Source organism: Gymnoscopelus microlampas, assembly GCF_963454915.1.
Source record: "Gymnoscopelus microlampas genome assembly, chromosome: 14".
Taxonomy (NCBI): Eukaryota; Metazoa; Chordata; class Actinopteri; order Myctophiformes; family Myctophidae; genus Gymnoscopelus; species Gymnoscopelus microlampas.
In genome coordinates, this window is record NC_139951.1 from 23557349 (window position 1) to 23570948 (window position 13600).

Genomic DNA, 13600 nt, shown 5'->3' on the forward strand with positions numbered 1-13600 from the left:
CAGTATTTTTCAAACAGTCGTCGTCGTCGGTAACGTACGAACAACCGCCTCGGTTCGTAGTTTGTTTGCGTCGAACCTACACATTGTGTAGCTTTTAGGCGGGATAACAATATATAGGTTATCGTTTATCATACGAAAACTCCACGGAAAGGAAACATGGCACAGGCTGCACCCCTGAAGGTAGGCAGTAGCACCATAGAGTTGAAAATAGAGTAGCACACACGGTGCTAAAAGCTAACTTAGCTTTAGGAAGGAGGGAAAAACAGAAACGACTCCTCTTCAAGCTAACTAACTCCATGCAAAACATTGTAGATTGTGCATCTAAAATGCAGCGGTGGAAAAAGTGCTTTTTTTTTTTTTTTTTACTTTAAAAGTATCAATACTGCAATGTGATACTGTTACAGATAAGTCCGGAATTCAAAATGTGCTTGAGTAAAGTACCAAAAGTAAAAGTACTCAATTGTGCAGGCTGTCCCATTTCACAAGTTTTCCAAAGTATATGAAATGTACACACATCCTTTGAAAATAGGCACAGTTTAAGGGCTGAAATGGTGTGTTTTGTAAGCTAAATCTACAAAGTAACAAGTAACTAAAGTGGTCAAATATGTTGGGAATTGGAAATAAGTAAAGTATAGCTCCGACGGAACCTCTCCCTCCGCTGTATAGCCCCGACAGCTATACAGCGGAGGGAGAGGTTCCGTAGGGGCTAAGTAAAGTACAAACACCTCAAAATTGGTACAGTAATTGAGTACATGTACTTAGTTACTTTCCACCACTGCTAAAATGTTTGTCGACATAGCATTTTTATACACGTCTTCGTGCAACGTATGATACTGCCATTTTGCATTTTATCGGTTCCATTTTCGAGGAAAACTCAAATAATGATCAAAAAGGGCTCGTGTGACACCCACAGAAGTCTAGTGTCTAGTAGTCATGTGTTCAATTAATGTATTTTGGTGCAGAATATGATGATTTGTGAGTCTACCGTGAGTCTGTTGTTTTCCACTCATGATGTTATATAGAATTAGCCTCACTTGCAAAGAAAGGCCTTATCTTCCTGTTGGCATTTGGTGGTGGCGCTAGTTGTGATGATATTAACATGCTGAGAAAAGGTGATTCTGTTGTAAAGCAATCGGCTCTATGCACAGCAGCCATATGGGAAAGACATTGGGCCTCTTCCGTACTAACTTCACAGGGGTTATCAATGATGCTAATGAAGGCTCTACTCCATTTAGTGTAGCACAGTGGTTCGCAACTTTTTAATTTCAAGAACCCCATAACTTTGAGAGTACAAATGTACCCTTAATTGCACACTCAGAATTATACACCTATACATAAAGGATGTGGATGTACAACGATTAAAAAGAGAGGGGACAGAACACACTGCAGGCAATCTGCGGCAGACGGTGTAAGCTCTTTAGTTGAGCTTAGTTCAGCAGTATCCCCCTATTTCCCCCATTTTGAAAAAAATTGGGACCTGCCTTGGTACCAACCCTATACTCTAACACTTGAAGTTTTGGTAAGATAAGTTAAGTGCAAAAAGTTCTAAAACGTTAATACAGTACCGTTTTCAGCACTTTGTCTGTGTTCACAACATAATGGTTCCCTGATGAAATTGGACATTAATGCAAAAAAAAAAAAAAAACGCATCTCCAAAATGAACCACACTCTGTTTCCAACAGAACATGTTCGAGAACAAGCAGGTGGAGAGGACCAAAAAAGATCCCAAGCGTTTGTCTGTGGAGAGAATCTACCAAAAGAAGACCCAGCTTGAGCACATTCTGCTCAGACCGGACTCCTACATTGGTTCGGTGGAGCCGGTCACACAGGTAACTTGAAACAACCTGTATTTACATGTTTACATCACTGGAAAAGATGGCCAAGTTCAGTGACGTTTACTACTTCTGGAAACATGACTACTGCAAATGTAACACATTTCATACACATGCAACCTGAAAAATAACTGGCTGACTCTGCAAAGTGAGAATCAGCTGGTATTGGTCCATTGGTGGTTTTCCACAATGGACCTATTATACACAGATGTTTATCATGAGTTTCATGTCTTGTAATGACACGAGTAACTTCTTCATAGCAAATGTGGGTGTATGATGAAGAGGAGGGACTGAACTGCCGTGAAGTAAAATTTGTGCCAGGGCTCTACAAGATCTTTGATGAGATCCTAGGTGAGTAAAAGCCCTAGGATAATACTGCCCTGTCCAATATTTTGTCACCCTCAAACCTACCTACTGTATTGTCTCTAAGGCAAGTGTTACTAAAATGTCCAGTTGAATACAGCTGTTCTCAATGTTCTCTTCTCAGTGAATGCTGCTGACAATAAGCAGAGGGACCAGAGCATGTCCTGCATCAAGATCAACATTGACCCGTGAGTAAAAACCTTTGTGCGGCCAGTGATTAAAAGTCAAAATGGTGACCAACTGTAAATGCTAGGCCACCTCCATAGTCAGGATCTGATAAGAACGGTTACTATTTCTACCCTGTTTCCCAGTGAGAACAACATTATCAGCGTGTGGAACAACGGGAAGGGTATCCCTGTGGTGGAGCACAAGGTGGAGAAGGTCTTTGTGCCAGCACTCATTTTTGGACAGCTGCTCACCTCAAGCAACTATGATGATGATCAGAAGAAAGTCACAGGTACGTCTTCTTTAGAACCAACCTTATTTGATTTTTAAAAGGCTGACTGACATAGTCATGGTATTAAGGACCTGAGGAAAATATTGTCGCTGTCAGGGGGGGGGGGGGGTAGAACCTTGTATCTCCATGCACTTGTAAATCGGCTATTTTCGCTATACATTTTTTTTTATTTTGACACTTGGCCTATAATTTTATGCCAGGTTAAAAGTGGTTGAGTCTGTGGGTTTTATAAATAACCAATGAATTTCCATTTCCTGAAAAGTACAGGTTTTGGACATGAAGGTTTCCGCCTAGCTAGAAAATGGCTTTTCAAGAAACTTGTATAGCATCTTCATCCGGTCTCTTGCTCTTGTAGGTGGACGTAATGGATACGGTGCCAAGCTATGCAACATCTTCAGCACCAAGTTCACTGTGCAGACTGCCTGCAAGGAATCTAAGAAGACTTTCAAGCAGGTAGGGATGAAAATTGAGCCACCCTTGATTCTGACTCATACTTACCCTGAATGAATTGTTAACCTTGATCGTCTCCCTGCTCATGTCCTTCGCAGACCTGGTACGACAACATGGGTCGTACTGCGGCTCACGAGATCAAATCCTTCGACGGGGAGGAGTTCACCTGCATCACCTTCCAGCCTGATCTGCCCAAGTTCAAAATGTCTGTCCTGGACAGGGACACTGTGGCCCTCATGACCAGGCGAGCCTATGACATTGCCGGCACCTCTAAGGGGGTCCGTGTGTTCTTTAATGGCAAGCGACTGCCTGTAAGTTGACATGCTCCTTCATTAACTTATACCTTGTTTCTAAGCTTAATTGCTGAACACAAATTCCATACTAGGTACTAGGTAGATATTCAACCTGGTTTTCATTAGTCATAAGGATGTCTATGATGTCCACAATACTTGCCAGTGTCCTCAGTTGTGAGCTGCGGTAGCCTAGTTTACTACCGCCATCTAGTGATGTATTCGTAATCTGATATCACTAAGTGGCAGGAGAGCTATACAGTACCGAAATCCTGATGTCACTCCCGCTACCCAGGGTCACAGAGTAATTTCTTCTATTGGAATTCCCAGGGAACTCTTAGATCGTGTCCTTAAGAACTGTGCTCCAAAAATAACAATTCTCGTCGTTATTGCACGTCCTGCGCAACAGGACGTGCAATAACCCCAAGTTTGCAACTACTTTCGCCTGCGCCCTTCACCGGGTATGGTCTAGTCTAGTCTTTGGAACACAGTTCTTATGACGCAATCTAGGAATTCCAATAGAAAAAACTACTGTGTCCCAGGGGATAGCGGTTTCTAGCGGCAGTGATGTCAGACTTCGGTGCTCTACATAAGCAAGCATAACATCACCTGTATGTGGCTGGGGTCCATTGAACAAAAGGTGAAGGATGTAACCCAAACCATATGAACATCATTTTTCTTTCCCCAAAAATTGAATGTGAATTCTATATTTATTAAAACCCCACTGTTCTGATTTGGGGGTCAATAAATGTTTTGTTTAGTTCAACACATCCCAACAGCTCTTATGTTCCTTCATCAGTCTGAAACTTTCAAATTTGAGCAGCTGCTCTCCCACTTATGTTGGAACAACTGTTAAGCTTTTTAATGTACTTTGTTTATCCATCTGCACTTGCAGGCTTACATAACCATGCCCTATATCTTCCAGGTGACAAGTTTCCGCAACTACGTAGACCTGTACTTGAAGGACAAGACAGATGAGCTGGGCGGGCCCCTCGTTGTGATCCATGAGCTGGTCAACCCGCGCTGGGAGGTGTGCTTAACCATGAGTGAGAAGGGCTTCCAGCAAGTCAGCTTCGTCAACAGTATTGCCACCACCAAGGTAACGATTTGCTGTGTATATCCGTTTCCGTCCTCAGCGAAGAGCAGAAAGCATTCTGGGGGGATGTATTTGAATTAGCAGGACGTGTTCCTTTGGCAGCAAAGTGTGGAGCTTTGAGGATTTGGACCTATTTGGAGGCACTCATTGAACTCTGACATGTTTGTGTCCTCTGAACCCCAGGGAGGGAGGCACACAGACTACGTGGCCGACCAGGTGGTGTCCAAGCTCATTGAGGTTGTGAAGAAGAAGAACAAAGCCGGTGTAGCAGTCAAGCCGTTCCAGGTACACTCCCACAGCTTACCTGTACCACAGCTGCACTAGTACTGTCTGACTTTAACCCATTAAGACATGATGCAGATTCTAAAAATGTCTTCTAAATCCCAACAGTATTCCGAAAAAACGTATGTTTCTATATCAGTGGTGCTCATAATTTTGGGGGTCCTTGCCATGAAAAAGTTTATGTTTTTGTCCGCAGACCCCCATCTAAGATATTTTGTTCCAGGGACTCCCAGAAGCAAAGATTTCAGTTAAAAATGTTTGCTTGAAAACAATACATATTCAAAGATTTGCCGCGCTATGAGCTTGTATATCTGCTATTTTTAATTGGTTAAATCTAGATCACCATTACTTGAAACCTTTGCCGCTATTATTTAAAATAATGTCGAAAATGGCAGATCTACAAGCTCCCAACAGCTTACTTGGGCCCATTCCCATTTTCCACCATGTTTAGCTGGACTTAGAATTAGGGTGAAACTTGGAAACATGCACTCGCTATATAAGTGACATGCTGTACTCTTCTATCCAGGTGAAAAACCACATGTGGCTGTTTGTCAACTGCCTGGTTGAGAACCCCACCTTTGACTCTCAGACTAAAGAGAACATGACTCTTCAGCAGAAGAGCTTCGGATCGACCTGTTCTCTCAGTGCCACGTTCATCAAACAGGTATGAAAAAAGAAACCACAGCTCTTTATCCTGTATCCAACACTTTATTTAGGCTCCGTTACCATTATATAAAATCACACATATGTGTGTCCCGGACTGAAAGGTATAACAACATATAGGTTTAACAGGTTTAAGTGATCATTGTGATGTGCTTTCAGAGAGGTGTGGTCTCCATCTCTGTAGTCAGTAAATTTCCCAAAAGGTGCTTAAGTTTTGTCTGTTCATTGTCCCTCTCAATCAATAGAGGTAATTCCAATGATGTCCAGTCTGCTTTGAATAACTTTAATGACATTGTCAATCAGTAGGTGTCTACGCGAAACCAGTTTAGAAATGTCTCAGTGGAAGAGTAGGGAGACCACTGTGGATGTACTAGCTATATTGTATTAACATACCATACAGATTGGTTAAATTAAAATTGTATTCATTCATTTAGATTCTGGACTGCAGCTACAGATTAGCAATAAGCGGTTTCTGACCGTTCGACTGTTTGTTGCCTAACAACGGCGTGGCCTCCTTAAGCCACACAGTGCTTTCTGGAAGCACTCCCAACACTGAGTTTCTTTACTCCTTCAGGCAACGAACTGTGGGATCGTGGAGAGCATCATGAACTGGGTGAAGTTTAAGGCTCAGGCACAACTCAATAAGAAGTGCTCAGCTGTCAAACACACCAAAATCAAGGGCGTGCCAAAGTTGGATGACGCCAATGATGCAGGTAAACAGCTAGTCAACACAAATGATATTGAGTTTCATTACAAAATGGGCTTGTAATAAAGATTTCTTGAAATTCAACCCGCTCATTGCTGAATGTTGGTGTAGATTTGTCAAAGTCAAGCGAGTGACAAACTAATTTATTATAACCCCATCCTCCCCCAGGTGGGAAGAACTCGTCTGGCTGCACTCTGATCCTCACCGAGGGAGACTCAGCCAAGACTCTGGCTGTGTCTGGTCTGGGCGTGGTCGGCAGGGACCGCTACGGGGTCTTCCCCCTCAGGGGAAAAATGCTGAACGTTCGGGAAGCTACTCACAAACAGGTTGGCAGCTTTTCAGGTTCAGAGTGTATGCTCGGGTCCTGTAATGTGCTGTTGGAAGTCGGAAAACAAATCCTGCTACTGTAGACATTTGTAGATTTGTTATTCATGCACTTGTATTTTTGATATGAAGAAATGGCTTTGTAATCCTATGACGGTGTTAAACAAGCAGCTGAATACTCAATACATCATTTTCAGATTATGGAGAATGCCGAGATCAACAACATCATCAAGATCATGGGCCTCCAATACAAGAAAAACTACAGCGACCCGGACTCGCTGAAGTCGCTGCGCTACGGCAAACTCATGATCATGACAGATCAGGTGTGCTCACAATTTAATTTCACATTCACCACTGACAATAAATCCTTGGCAGTTAACTTCAAACATCCTGTTTTCAATTCCTATCTTGGAGACCTGTGTTGCATGGTCACCCCTATTTATCTGCCACACTTAACTTTACTGTCTAAAGCAACCATAAAAAAAATCCATAAAATGATCTTTTTAGGAAGTAGATAAAAGTTGGGAAGTGCATTGATCTAAAGGATCGTAATTCTTATAACCACTTTAACCCTGGCAGGCAAAACAATTTTGTAAATAGCTCACAACATGCCGCAGTGCAATGCGTTATGAGCTTTTAGGTCAGGAAAAGTAAAATTACATTTAAAAACAAAATGGGGCTTAAATGATTAAGAGCTCAGTGTTGTGTAACCGGGTGCTGTCTGCTTCTCTTCTGACTAACAGGATCAGGATGGATCCCATATCAAAGGTCTGCTGATTAACTTCATCCATCACAACTGGCCTTCCCTGCTGCGCCACAACTTCTTGGAAGAGTTCATCACTCCCATCATTAAGGTACAGGCTTAGTAAAATATATGCTTTTGTCCATAGCCTCTTCACCAGGGATAATCGTGAGCAGGCAAACTGCAATTTTCTCAAGTGTTGGGCTGTACATGTGTACTCGCAGGCAAAGTGGCAAAGTGATAATTATAGTCCGTTTTTGTTGGCCTATATGTTCCTGACATCTACTATATGTATGTTCCTGACATCTACTATTTGTCTGATCTCAATAAGTATATGTAAGATCTTTTACACAGTAGAGGTGGTGCGGTTCTCGGCTTAAAACCGAACTGTATGGTTCGACCTGCACGGTTCAGTACGCCTTTATGAACCACAGAATTTCGGTTTTGCAATTAAATTTAGCAGTAGGCATTAATGTCTGTGTCCTGAAGATAATATGAGCAAGCTGGATTCACTTGCGGGGATCCCCGTGACCCGCAAGTGAATCCAGCTGGTGTTGCTGGCCAAAAACAGCCAATCGACAAGCATCACAACACATTGTGAGACTGTAGATTGTCTATATTTGGCGGGCAACACCATCAGATTAATAAATGAGCATGATTAGACTATGTGATGTTGTTGTCCTCCCCACTGTAGCAGGATCTCATTAAAAGTTATTTCCATCAGACCAGTTCCAACAAAGTACTCCATGACTGTAGATAGGAACAGTTCTTGTAAGCGTTATAAGCATAACCTCCTTAAATCCTTATGCAGAGATTAATTAATTGCTGTAAATTAAACTTTGACGTGATGTTTTTCTTTGCGACAGTACCTTCCCCGCACACATGTGAGGCATAGTGACATAAGGTGCATTTCTTTGCCCTGAGCATAATAATAAAAGTAAAGGTAATTTATTTCCTTAAATAATACAAGGCAGAAAATACTGGAATGTGTCTGAATAGAAAAATGTTTCTATGCTAATATTTTTTTTAACAGTAATAAAACCGTGACCCAAAAAACGAGGTTTGAACCGAACCACGGGCTAACTGAACCATTGCGCCATATCTCTCACACACTCACTCTCTCCATAAAATCTTGCAAAGCAGAGGGGTAAGAAGAAAGTACATGGTGGGGAGGAAATATGAGTGATATTTCCCCCTTTTGCAACCCCTCTCAAAACTAGCAGTATTGGTGTACAGTCTAACCCCACACATGCTCCAAACCAGTAGAAACAGTTTGTATATGCAACAAGGCTGCCATCTTCTGACAAGATTTCAAAACAACTGAAAGTTCTACAGTGGGCAGTTGCATCTACAAGGTGTTTGACTGGATGGATTACACTAGTAGGGTACATTGAACTTCACGACACACGACAAAAAACGTCTTTCAAGTGATCTTATTGTAACTCTTCCTTCAGGCCACTACCAAGAAATCGGAGTTGTCTTTCTATAGTATCCCCGAATTTGACGAGTGGAAGGCGAAGCAGTCCAACATAAAATCTTGGAGGATAAAATACTACAAAGGTTTGTCTCAAACCCCTGTGTGGTAGTAGAATTCAGAACAAGTAAGCCCTCTTATTTCACATGAGCATCTCTAAATTGCTGGAGTGTTGGCACGTCTAACATGCTGTGTCTATCTAGGGTTGGGTACCAGCACAGCCAAGGAGGCGAAGGAGTACTTCACCGACATGCAGAGGCATCGCATTCCATTCAAGTACTCTGGGCCCGCAGACGACGAGGCAATCGCCCTGGTACAATGTCTCCATCTTTCTGTTACCAGTGTCCTGGCTCCGTGTCGTTGAGGCAACTATCAAAATGTTTTGAATTTGGCAGAACATAATATGCCTGAAATCTTAATGAATTCTGGTCAACAACTGATGGTATTTTCATGACCTTTTTTGCCATACAATATGGTGTAGTACCAATAGGCCATGGGGTCATTTAATGATGATCACCTGCTACTTGATTAAAATCAGTTTTTAACTGTGGCTAATATACTTTGTACCATCCTGACCTAAAATATTACTTAAATATTGCAAGCCCCAAAATGTTATGGAATTGCTTTGCTTTTGGATCATTCTCCCTTCCAGACAAAATTATTATATGGTATCACCCCAATTAGCATAAAGGTTAGATCATAATGGTATTATACTGGGTATTGGTCAGGAATCGGGGTTGACTCGCCGCACCATTCATCTCATTCTTGCATTTCACTCAGGCCTTCAGTAAGAAGATGGTTGATGAGCGTAAAGACTGGCTGACAGCCTTCATGAACACAAGGCGGCAGCGACGGGAACACAACCTGCCAGAGGTACCTACAAAACCTTTTAAATAAACTGCATTTTCTGACGGGGGAGTACATTGTGCTTGTATAGGGAATGTATGCAAAAATTACAGAATTCTGTAAAAATATGTGAAACAACATGGCAAGAGGTCAACTATTTTCTGTAATCTCCCATTGTCTCTGCACTTTTCCCCCCTCAGGATTACCTGTACGGTCAGGCGACCAAGTTTCTCTCGTATAATGACTTTGTCAACAAGGAGCTGGTGCTCTTTTCCAACGCTGACAACGAGAGGTCGATCCCCTGCCTGGTTGATGGTAAGCGATATAGATATAATACTTGACGTGTGCCTGACCTCGTCTGATAATGGTCATTGAGTGGCTTAGAAGCCTGACCGTTGCCGGATTCTTCCGATCCGGTTTTGGAGAGTCTGGGATCATAGATTACCAATGTTTTGACTATATTTTTTATCTTGAAATCAATTTGATAACATTTTTCATTGGAGAACGTAATCACTTTATAATCGAAGAAATTACTGAAAATGAACAAACTCATTTTGGTATAGATGTATATAAATAAAACTTCAATATATTAAAATGACGACTTAAATTATGCAATGAACAAGTAAATACAAAATGCACGCATAAACTGTTACTGAATTGTATTTTATTTGAGACACTTGAACACTATTCAGAGCTTGTAGATCTACAAACTCAACAAGTTGGCTGAATAATTGCAAAAAGTCAAATAATTACTAATATATCAGCTAAACTTTTATATCGGCCGGGCTCTACTTGGTATTGCTGTATTTGCGGAGTAAAATAGCTGTGCAGAACACAGCATTACACATTTGTTATTGACAACATGTACACTAGGCCTGTCCCTGACTAAGGATTTCTATAGTTGAATCTGATGGGCCAAATGTTGTCCATGTCGACTAATATATATATATATATATATATATATATATATATATATATATATATATATATATATATATATATATATATATATATATATATATATATATATATATATATATATATATATATATATATATATATATATATATATATATATATATATATATATATATATATATATATATATATATATATATATATATATATATATATATATATATATATATATATATATATATATATATATATATATATATATATATATACACACACACACACACACACACACACACACACACACACACACACACACACACACACACACACACACACACACACACACACACACACACACACACACACACACACACACACACACACACACACACACACACACACACATATATATACACACACACACATACACACATACATAGTACATACACACACACACACATTTTTGCCATGATTCGACTGAGATTGTTCAGTCGAATCAGTCCGATTCGACTGCCAATCTCTGTCGAATCATGCAAAAAAGATGTTATGCAATAGAGGAACACTCCATTTTGGCTGTAGGGGTGCTTAATGTCTGATTTAACATGCTTGCTTGGTTTCTCCCAATAAAGCATATACTCGCTTGGTTTCTCACAATAAATCATGATGTATATCCTATTTTTGGCAAACTATTAATTAATTAATTTAACAAATTAGGCCAATCTCTCAGTCGAATAATGAAAAAAAGATTGGCAGTCGATCAGTCGACTATTCGAATAATCAAGGTACGCACTAGGATGTACACACTCCATCTACTTCCACTATCTAACCTGTAGCTGCCTGGAATTCACCACCTGGTTACTGACATTGCAGAACTGTACTTATCATGGTGATGCATGTACTGTGTTTCCTGTTGCGTTATAGGTTTGAAGCCGGGTCAGAGAAAGGTGCTGTTTTGCTGCATGAAGAGGAACGATAAGCGGGAGGTGAAGGTGGCCCAGCTGGCCGGTTCTGTAGCCGAGATGTCGGCCTACCACCACGGCGAGGTGAGCTTTCTCACCAATGTTGTGATGACATAAGCTTTACTGTAAATGGTAAAGAGAGCGCTTCACAATGTGCATTGCTTTCACCCATTCACACTGCTTTTAGCAATGCATCACATGTTGCTGTTAATATTATGGAACCTTTTATTGTTGGCCAGCTCATTACATTTTGTAGCCTCTAAATGGGTTTGATTTTGATCGCCATTAATAACCATAATGTGTCCTGCCTCCTTTCAACCCATTAAGTCTTGAGGCCGATTCTACAAATACAAAAAATCTTCAAAAATAACATCTATGTACAAGCTCACAGCACAGCTAAACTACTGTTCTAAATCCTAAGAGTTTAAAACTATGTTGCTATTTATATATCTCTCTCTCTCTAAAATGACACGGATGCTTTCCTGGTTTTAATGGGTTAATAAATTAACTAAAGGAGGTATATTTATTCACGTTGGGTGTTGGGTGTTCAAAACAGTCTGTCTGTAAATGGCAGATGCAATGGTGTCATGGGGGGAAAAATGGCCTACCGTATCAACAGGACCAATAATCACAATCTATTGAAATCGTCATAATTGTTCAGCCCTAATATGATCCTCCCAAATATTTTACTAATGTGCTTAATTGTTTTCCCCAGGCCTCTCTGATGCAGACCATTGTTGGCTTGGCTCAGGACTTTGTGGGAAGCAACAACTTGAACCTGTTGCAGCCCCAGGGTCAGTTTGGAACAAGGCTCCATGGTGGCAAGGACTCTGCCAGCCCTCGATACATCTTTACCATGCTCAGGTCAGAAGCCCTCATATCTAGGGTTCAATTCAAATAGGGTTCAAACGGGGGGGGTACACAATTCAATTCAAATTCAAGGTCATTGATATATTTGATTCTTGCTTCTGGTAGACTGTGTCTACGTTTGTTTGATAATATCACAATTTAACAATTGTATTTAAAAATGTATGTCAACCACCACATTAACCCTGTCATCCCTGTTTTGGGCATATTTGTCAGAAATATTAAATGGAAGATCTGCAAGCTCGCAACGCATTGTGAGCTGGTAGATCTGACATTTTCTCTTACATGACCTTTGCTATTACATGACTGATCTACTGCTCATTTGATGTAACTTGAGCTACATTCTATGTATCACCGATGCTATACAAATAAAGTGTGGTGACGGTGGAAGCGTCATCTTTGCCCCTCTCTCCCCTACAGCACTCTGACCCGTCTCGTCTTCCCCCCTGTGGACGACAACTTGCTCAAGAACAACTATGACGACAATCAGCGCGTGGAGCCGGAATGGTACATACCCATTATCCCCCTCGTGCTGATTAACGGAGCCGATGGCATTGGCACCGGCTGGGCCTGCAAGATCCCCAACTACGACATCAGGGAGATTGTCAGCAACGTTCACCGTATGCTGAACGGAGAAGAGCCACTGCCCATGGTGAGGAGTTGCCTAGACCCCCCCAGGACAGAGCCTTACCCTAATGTTAACCAAACCCTACCTAAACTTCTGTTCCTAGACTTATTGCCATCTAGCACTAATGATCGATAGAGGGAAATGGGTGTACTACCCGTTTAAGACAAATGGCGGTAACTCATTTTTTTTTTAAAGAAAATGATCAAATGATACAAAATAATACACTACGTTGGCAGGCCAGGAGATGTTCTCATTTCCACTACTCCTTTGTAGGGCATTACATCCTATTGCCCTGTCACATCGCACTTGATGTGAGATCCCGTTTGTCATTATGTCACCAAGATATTCCTCTGCCGCTACAGTACTCGAAAAGTAAATGATTATTTAAGGAAACCATTGCACTTGCTTCCTTGCACAACTGGAGTCCCTTATCAATTTGTTATATTTAAGGTACCACCAGAAAGACCTAGACAGTAAGTATTTGCTTTGCTCTCCTCCCTGCAGCTTCCCAACTACAAGGGTTTCAAGGGGACCATTGATCATTTGAATGAGAACCATTACATGAACAATGGAGAAGTGGCCATCATCGATTCGACTACCATCGAAATCTCTGAATTGCCGGTCAAAACATGGACTCAGGTTAGACTGCCCTTGGGCCCCTCACTATTGTCCCTATATTAATAAATGCATTTGATTTGGCTGC

General features: G+C 41.2%; 1 protein-coding gene across 1 annotated transcript in view; it reads left to right on the top strand.

The window, feature by feature from the left end:
- Positions 1 to 8: 8 nt before the first annotated feature.
- top2a (DNA topoisomerase II alpha) overlaps positions 9 to 13600 on the top strand; it is a 28849-nt gene continuing 15257 nt past the window's right edge. Inside the window, exons 1-22 of the mRNA XM_084078889.1 lie at positions 9 to 180; positions 1683 to 1829; positions 2093 to 2183; positions 2320 to 2383; positions 2507 to 2652; positions 3008 to 3105; positions 3201 to 3413; positions 4318 to 4491; positions 4672 to 4773; positions 5297 to 5434; positions 6008 to 6146; positions 6308 to 6465; positions 6661 to 6786; positions 7207 to 7317; positions 8660 to 8765; positions 8883 to 8992; positions 9460 to 9552; positions 9726 to 9840; positions 11365 to 11486; positions 12118 to 12266; positions 12690 to 12921; positions 13402 to 13536. Of these exons, the coding sequence (XP_083935015.1) occupies positions 157 to 180; positions 1683 to 1829; positions 2093 to 2183; positions 2320 to 2383; positions 2507 to 2652; positions 3008 to 3105; positions 3201 to 3413; positions 4318 to 4491; positions 4672 to 4773; positions 5297 to 5434; positions 6008 to 6146; positions 6308 to 6465; positions 6661 to 6786; positions 7207 to 7317; positions 8660 to 8765; positions 8883 to 8992; positions 9460 to 9552; positions 9726 to 9840; positions 11365 to 11486; positions 12118 to 12266; positions 12690 to 12921; positions 13402 to 13536 (2793 nt within the window). The 5' untranslated portion in view covers positions 9 to 156. The remainder of the gene's footprint in view (positions 181 to 1682; positions 1830 to 2092; positions 2184 to 2319; positions 2384 to 2506; positions 2653 to 3007; positions 3106 to 3200; positions 3414 to 4317; positions 4492 to 4671; positions 4774 to 5296; positions 5435 to 6007; positions 6147 to 6307; positions 6466 to 6660; positions 6787 to 7206; positions 7318 to 8659; positions 8766 to 8882; positions 8993 to 9459; positions 9553 to 9725; positions 9841 to 11364; positions 11487 to 12117; positions 12267 to 12689; positions 12922 to 13401; positions 13537 to 13600) is intronic.